The following is an 8,151-nucleotide window of genomic DNA, read 5'->3' as shown; positions in this document are numbered from 1 at the left end:
AATTAGCTAATTAAAAATGTTCCCCAAAGTTGGCGTTGTGCCAACAAAGCTAAAAATCTTCCAGACATGGATATGAATACATATCAATAAAAAAACCTTGAACTATTAAAAATTTCTTGGTTCACTATTGAAAGGATACGGCCCGCAACTAGACTATAGACCTTATATTTGGTAGCATTGCCACATATCTGGTTACAATTTAATAGTTCCTATATATATAACGTGTGTGTGCATGCGTGTGTGTGAGAGCATGTGAAAATAAAAACATGCTGTTACTGCAGGGCCGTAGGCTAAGCAATTCCTGGGGGGGGGGAGGGCAGATATTTCACTACTAGGCTTAGGTGGCTTCTGAGATTTCACCACTAGCCTATACTGTGTAATGATGAGCGACGGGCGCAGCTGAGCTCTTGATCGACGTCTATAGTGTGATAGGGGTGGGTCTGAGACAAGGCTTTCACGGATAAGTGACAAAAAAATCACGTTAAGGTTATTTACGGTTATTAGCTAAGCTTATTTTTTTAATTTTGCTCCAAAATCTAGGGTGCGCAGCTGCCCCCCTTTCCCCAGAGCCGTATATAGAGATACTATATACGGCTCAGCCTTTCCCCCCACAGGCTACGGCCCTGTAAACTGTTATGTCTACATTCATACAAACACATACAGACACAGTTATAAAAGGAATTTAATTTATTTAATATATATATAAACAATATTATAAATTGCTGTTGATTACATTGTGTGTAGCAAAACACTCTTGAGAACAATGCCAACAATGCCAGATGAATATAATTGCATAATATATAGCCAGTGTGAGGGAAACATTAGAAGAAAGTAATGTAGCATTTAATTAAATAATAGACTACACACCGGCACGCACGCATATATTAGTTAATATCCAGCTACACTACAACTTATTATCAGTGGATTACACATAAGCGATTGCCATTTGACTGGCTTATTTACAGGCCATATACACGACTAAAACACAAAACATTATATATATATATATATATATATATATATAAATCTCCGATTGGAAATGTGAAGGCTAAAAATAAAATTAATTCAAACTCAATTAAGTTCATGCTGTAATTCGTGCTGCTAGTCAAGTCATAACTAGCTGCCTAATAGCCAATGTACAAGATTACTCCTTGTTTGATCAACCTTACGACCAGAGATAGAACATCTGAGCAGTTCGAGCAAACGAAAATGCGTTTGAGAAAGTCACATCCCTGTGAAAGCATGGCTATGCCATACCGCATAAACTCTTGCTTCTAGATTTATCCATGCTCAAATAAAAGGTTGAAGTACATAAAAAAAATCAAGATTTGACAACTACGTTATCAAACTAACTCAAACATCAGATAAACTCTTACATATTTTGGTTATTGCCAAGACTGCTATGTTGCCATGTATTCACAATTACATATAATGAAACCTCAATGCACAAAAACAAGTAGTGGAATAGCAATCCAACACTAACAAAGCTGCAGTCTAAAAATTATGGTATACCACTGAGAGTAGCCTTTTCTCTAGTGAAATACAGATTTGTTTCCACAACAGGTCACATAACTCAGTCATATTAAATTGTCTTCATCATTTAAAGCCTGCTAAGAAGTCCACTCACCCTCCTCATCTCACCTATCCATCCATGTTGCTGTTCATTGTATTGAGCCAATAGTCAGTAATGCTATAACACGTGCAGTGTACATGCAACTGCGGTAATTATTTTATGACACATTTTAGCATTGCCAATGCTTACACATTATTTCTGTTTGCCTGGCTATGTAGACTGACACACTAGGTATGAATCATATTACAACCACCCCTCAGTAACACTGCACATCACATTACATGACACTGCTACCACAGCATCACATCCGTACACTGATGAGAGCAGGTAGATGTGGCGTTTGCACAAAAGCAATAGCAATGTAAGTGTGCACATGATCACATCATAGCTGAGCTGTTCACCAGCGCACGAAGCTGCTTCAGTACCGTTTCCAGCAGCTTCTTTCGTTCCTTTTCTGGTTTTTTCATCGATGTGAACACTCCCGTTTTCTTCATGCCATTGCTGATCCTAGAAAAATAGAAGGTAAAAATATGTATTGATGAAACCTAGAGAATGGCTCTCAAATTTTAAACATCAAGGAAGTCGAAAGTAAATCTTGGTAACTGTAAATTTTAAATTATTTAATTAGTTTTGTCATTAGTCCTAAGGTTGAGTAACAGACATCAATACCTACTGCCACCTGGTTCTAATCGCACGCAACCGTCAGGACAGACTAGTTGTCAAAAATGTCATGCTAGTCAATATAAGAACTAATTAAAAATTTGAATTACCAGTTAATTGACTGAACGTGGTTTTTTTGTTTTCAGTGACAGGTTTTCCCATATTGCCACAACATGAATGTCTGTTCTTTCACATATATGCTTACTTACTTTTCTACTAGTACCACAGCAGTCTGTGGAGACACTAGAGAATACTTGTTACGGTCCTTTCCAAAATCAGCCAGATATGACGACCAGTCATCCGACATGGCCAAGTCCAGAATCTATAGAGTGTATATATATATATATATATATATATATATGAACACAACCTACAAAACCTGTGCATAGAAATTTATAGTCAGTTCCTTTTAATCCACACAACTAAGAACTCTAATTATGAGTAGAACACATCTACTGATTCAGTAACGTTTTCAGATTTCACCTGGTAGGCAAGTTGAGAGGCGCTCAATTGTTGACGAGATGTTCATTTGTATTTGCTGGCACTGCATCACAGCCTCTGCTCGGGAAATCAAAGCCGACCCCGTTCGCTGAAGGTTAGAATTGACTGTCTGCACCTTGCCCTACAATGATATTATGAAGCCATGCTTATCTTCATGTGATCGGCAGCTCATCTACACCAGGGTTCTCCCTACGTTGCGCAAACGGGGCGCGCGCGCCCCGTTTGGGAAAACTCCCCCCTGTTTCAATCGTCCCGCCCCGTTTAAATTACCTCCGCCCCGATTAAATTCCACCACAATAAAAGTTTGCCAGCGCGGGAATCGATCGTCAAGAATTCCCATTCGGCCAGGACAACCAGCGCGTATATTTTTACCGTGCCACGCATGCACTGCAGACAATACACAAGTACAAACAGCTAACCTGTCCCACACACAACACTAACTGTACACCGACTTGGCTATCTTATATATACAAGAACCCCAAATACCGTCTATGGTGTGGTGGCGATTTTACGCATTAATTAGTGGTACGGTAAAAAAAACACACCCCCCGGACCCCGCTAGTTTTTCTGCTCTATAGAGGTATCTGCTCTATAGAGGTGTCTGCTCTATAGAGGTATCTGCTCTATAGAGGTGTCTGCTCTATAGAGGTATCTGCTCTATAGAGGTGTGTCCGACCCTTAGGACAGGATTGCAGTAAATTACAGTGCCAACCTACCTTTACTTGTTCTGCCTCACTCGTAGTTGTAACAACTCGTGGATCTGATCAATAAACCTTGATAGTGAAAGATTGCACATTTTCTCAATATCCCTATCATGATTCTTGATTCGCTCATCAGCCTTTGCATAAATAGCTCATGAGCATTCTCATCATATATGTGCTCTGATAAATAAAAAACATTAAAAATTACTAGTTACAGTTAATAACTCACTAAGTATGCGTACATCAGCGGTTCTGTAGCGGTGACCCCGTACAGAATCATATTTCTTAAATTCATCTGTATATCTTCAAAAAAAGCCACAATGTCCTCCTCTTAAAGCCCCTGACCTACTTTCGCAGCAAAATTAAGTTCGTCGCGGTGTCTTCAAATTGCACTGGTTGTTTTAAACGGTTGCCACTTGAATGTATATACAGTATCCGGCTATTTACTCAATTCAAACGCTGGGCCCCAGACACTAGTACAGAACCCCTAGCTCTACCTGGTGTACGCGATAGCCCCCTGGCCGAGTCCTCTGCAGTCTCTGCCATAACCAGAGTCGGCCCGTAAAAACATCTTTTCAACATCATTTAACCATGGGTCGTCATTACTTACCATCATACAAACCCAGATAAAAACCACACAAAACTTGTTACTGGTAGTGGAAACACAATCTTCTCTATTTGAAAATATAATTTAAACTATATCTGGGTGTGGATTTAACTGTTATGTTTGATGTTATGCTTCATCGTACATGTCAGCGTGTCACAGCACAGATTAGTGGCGACACGATTTTTTTATGACGATTGGTATCGGCCCAGTCTGTTAATTGCTTGATGCGGTCTAGAGAATAATGTACTATGCTCTTCGTATGGGTCGGCTCTGCTGTTGGCTGAGAGCGGTCTATGTCCCTCGGGTCTGTGGAACGTTACCCTGGTACTTTCTAATATGCCGGACCGTACTCGCCTACTCCACTAACGGTCTAGCCGGGGTCGGCCTTACGTCTACTCCCTAACCCTAAAACCATATTAGATAGTACCAGCAGTGGCACCCGCGATAGAAGCACTGAAGCACAGTGTTCTAGTAAATTTTGGTTGTTAAACAATTTTGCTTTCCTACATTTGGTTCCTAAATACTTCTCTCGCAAGAGCTCACCAGATTGCCTCTCCAGACGTTCTACCATTCAAAAATTTTCAGGGGGGAGGGCATGCCCCAGACCCCTAGCATGCAGCGCCTACGGCGCTTCTTTTTTATTATCACTGAGGATTTGATCCTTCTGTGTTTCTACTTTTCATAAAGACCTGTGGGCGCCAGTCGGTAACCTAGGCGTACTTCCGGTATACCGAACCGCTACCAGGGGTACCGTTCCCGGCAGATTACCTTGGGGACAGAGGACCCTATGAGCGTAGCATGGGTATGATATTAGTATTCTAGATCTTAGGGCTGAATTCAGTGATTGGACCAGACACCGTTTGGACCCGCAAATTGAACGTGCCTCAATTAATCGTGTTCAACAAGGGTTTGCTAAACCTAGGATTGTGGCCTCAGTAACATAATTAGTTACGGATCGTGACATCTGGCAATACAATTATCTGGGTTTTATACTTAACGTATCACGATATATCTTGTCAAACATATATATTATCAACACACGATATATAATCAACCAATTTTAATTTTTAACAAATAACAATAAGCACACCGAAATAGCGGTCCTTTGATTCGAGTGCGTCTTCTGAAGGTTCTATCTCAACAACAAAGTGTTCGTGCTGAGATCCAATATTCTCTGATGTACCATTGGTAACATTTTAATTTGATACGTATTTTGCTACTAGCAATTTCATTAGGTGGGATTATGTTCAACGGCAAACTATACACCGTATCTTACGTCCGCTCCCATGGTTCGTTCGTTTTACCCTGTTTGCCGATGTACTTCCGGGTCACCGTACCAGATCAAAAATCCACCATAGACAGGCACGTGCTGTCATCTGATGGTCATAGATATAATGTGTTTTATAATTACATTTACTGCAGAATATGATCACATGATTACACATGTTAATATAGTTTATATATAGATATATAATATTAATAAAATACCTTGAATAAAGATTTGACTTCAACTCAAGGGACTATATATCGAAAACGGAAAGCGACAAAGTTGATCAACCATCGCGCCGCATCGCCAGTTAGAAAAAGCTTCATTTTGCCCCAAAAAGATAGGAATGAGAATCCAATATGTGATGGACCGAACGATAGAAGCTGCCGTTCCAAGGGCCCGCGCTGCCACACACACGCACACGCACACGCAGTGGACGTAGCCAGCCAATTGGAAACAGGGGGGGCCAAGGCCGAGGAGCGAAAGCGACCGAGGGGGTAGGAGTGCTGGAGGGGTATCCCCCCTCCCACGGTAGGGAGACTTTTTTAAAAATTCGTGCCCATGAAAATGGCATTTTCTATGCACACTCAAATCAGTATTAGGGGTAACTTCTATATGAGAAGTGGCCATATGCCAATCCCTTATAACCCCCCTCACCTCGCTTTTTATTTTTACCTCCGATCGTATCAACGTGGCGACGATGGCCCCTGGGTTGTGGCGCCGGAAGGCTCGGAGTTACACACGACCAGTTGGTGAGACCCTTAGCTTAGACCATGTGAAAATGCTGTACGAAGCCAGGTTTTTCAGCGGAGGGAAAGAAAAGAGTTAAGCGGACCAAAGACAGCGATGAAGCAATTTCTCAACGGGGAGGGTGTTTCCCTCCCACAGCTAGGGTAATTTTTGAAAATATTGTGCATCAAAAGGCATTTTTTGCGCCATTCATTTTCATTATTAGCGTGTAGGTTAATAGTTGGATATAGACCAAGCCCATTCAGGGCCCTTCTCTCTTAATTTTTGTACTCTCCGATCAGAGGTCAATGGTCCCTCTCTTTGGGGCCCCCCTTAGCTACGCCTATGTCCTCATTCAAGCCACTGATCGGAATATTGGAATTAAGTTTATTTGTGTTGTAGCAGTACCATCGCAATGTTGCATTTATCCGTCATAAACTGTTCTCAAGTTCCTCATATAAAGTTAAAAGTTTGAATTATTTTTTTTTGAAAAGTAGAGGCATATTGAACATGAAATCGAAATAAAGATCTACCGGAAAAACAGGTAGATGGTATTGGAACTGCACTGCAATAACATGCAACTTTATTTAAATTACAAAGATTTACATCGTTTAGAATACAATAGCGTTAAAAGATCACATTTAACTTTGCTTCGTTATAAAAAATGTTTTTGCTTTCCATCTGATGAAGAACTAAAACCATATTGAATTGTGATTTCAAATAAAAAACAAAGGTTAGTTGCCAAAATAGCCGCTCATTTAAAATAAAAAGGAAACTTTACATGAAAAGGAATTGTTTTTGCCTCCCCTGGATTAGAAGAACAGTTACTTAAAATAGTGTTGAATCGGATTTGAAATAAAAACCGAGCGTGGATGCCAAAATGGCCGTCTATAAGTTCGAATATATCAAAGTTATTCACAAAGCATTTCATTTCTTTCTTCTGTCATTAAGAGTTCCAGAACCTAAAATTCAATCAAGCCAAATTGCCCAACAACACAAATCTGAGCCATAGTAAAGAGATTATCTCTTTTCTTTTAGTCATGTTTTTGTTTGCTGCCAAAATCTCAAAATCAAAGTCAAGTCTTCTCGTGCATTTTGCAGATATCGTTTGACATTAATGTCATTCATAATCCGCTTCAACGAAAGTGGAATGAGAGCAGAGAATCGTGCTGGGTCATTGTTTAGAACGAAGTTTAGACTTTGACAATGCATTTTAGAGAATGTTCGTTCAGCAGATGCAGAGTTAACATGAATTTGGCAGTCTGCTGAAGACGCCTTGTGAGACGGCAAGGAAAACATTTGTTTTGTTTTGTTTGCAATAACAGGTGGGCCATGGCCCCTTGCTCGCCCCCCTTAGTACGCCAGTGCATGTTGATTGATAAACGTACATTGTATAACAAATCAGTGGTGCCCATGCTGTAAGAATTGTGGTAACACTGTATAAGAAATCGTGATAACATCTGTATAACAATGACGTGATAACATTGCATACAATCATCGGACATTGTATAGGACCAGTAACACACCGCCGTTACAAAATTCTAGAGAGGGAAAACACGACTCGAGGAAGGAGTTATGCAACCGTAAATCAACCTAATCATTGCTCCGCACCCGTCTCTAAATCCACTCGCTTATCCGCCATCCGCATCCCCAACATCCTTCTCTTCTCCCTGTTCTTCCTCAAACGCAGAAAACAAACAAAAAACAACAACAATAACCAACTCGATGGACGCGATTAGGGTCATCCGCCCCTCCTACAGACAGAACTCACAGATGATTGTAATAACAACTCTTGTCGGGTCAGGCAAGAGAAGCTAACAGACTCTCTTGCCTGGCATAAAAAGCGAGCGCTTCGCCACGCACAGATCGCGCAAAGACTGTGCACACACAGCAGTCAGAGCATGCGCTCGTGTTGCTACTGGAGAGCATTGGCGTCTTGTCCAGGATCGTGCCAAGCCGAGCTCCTTTATGTGCACCGCGCGCATGCGTGTACATACACGGCGCGTGTACTCTGCGCCTGCGTACAATAAGGTGCACGTGAGTGTATCTTGCGGGTGCCACAGATGACATGACCGCGGCTGCGGTTGACATGTGTATGTGCGAGCATACGTTG

The 8,151-nt window shown here is 41.2% G+C and overlaps 1 protein-coding gene across 1 annotated transcript in view; it reads right to left on the bottom strand.

The window, feature by feature from the left end:
• Window positions 1–672: 672 nt before the first annotated feature.
• LOC106808777 (exocyst complex component 6-like) overlaps window positions 673–8,151 on the bottom strand; it is a 24,646-nt gene continuing 17,167 nt past the window's right edge. Inside the window, exons 20-21 of the mRNA XM_014811628.1 lie at window positions 2,443–2,555; window positions 673–2,080 (exon numbers count right to left, since the gene is read on the bottom strand). Of these exons, the coding sequence (XP_014667114.1) occupies window positions 1,951–2,080; window positions 2,443–2,555 (243 nt within the window). The 3' untranslated portion in view covers window positions 673–1,950. The remainder of the gene's footprint in view (window positions 2,081–2,442; window positions 2,556–8,151) is intronic.

Source organism: Priapulus caudatus, unplaced genomic scaffold (assembly GCF_000485595.1).
Source record: "Priapulus caudatus unplaced genomic scaffold, Priapulus_caudatus-5.0.1 Scaffold303, whole genome shotgun sequence".
Classification (NCBI taxonomy): domain Eukaryota; kingdom Metazoa; phylum Priapulida; class Priapulimorpha; order Priapulimorphida; family Priapulidae; genus Priapulus; species Priapulus caudatus.
This window is presented reverse-complemented; position numbering and strand designations above follow the sequence as displayed.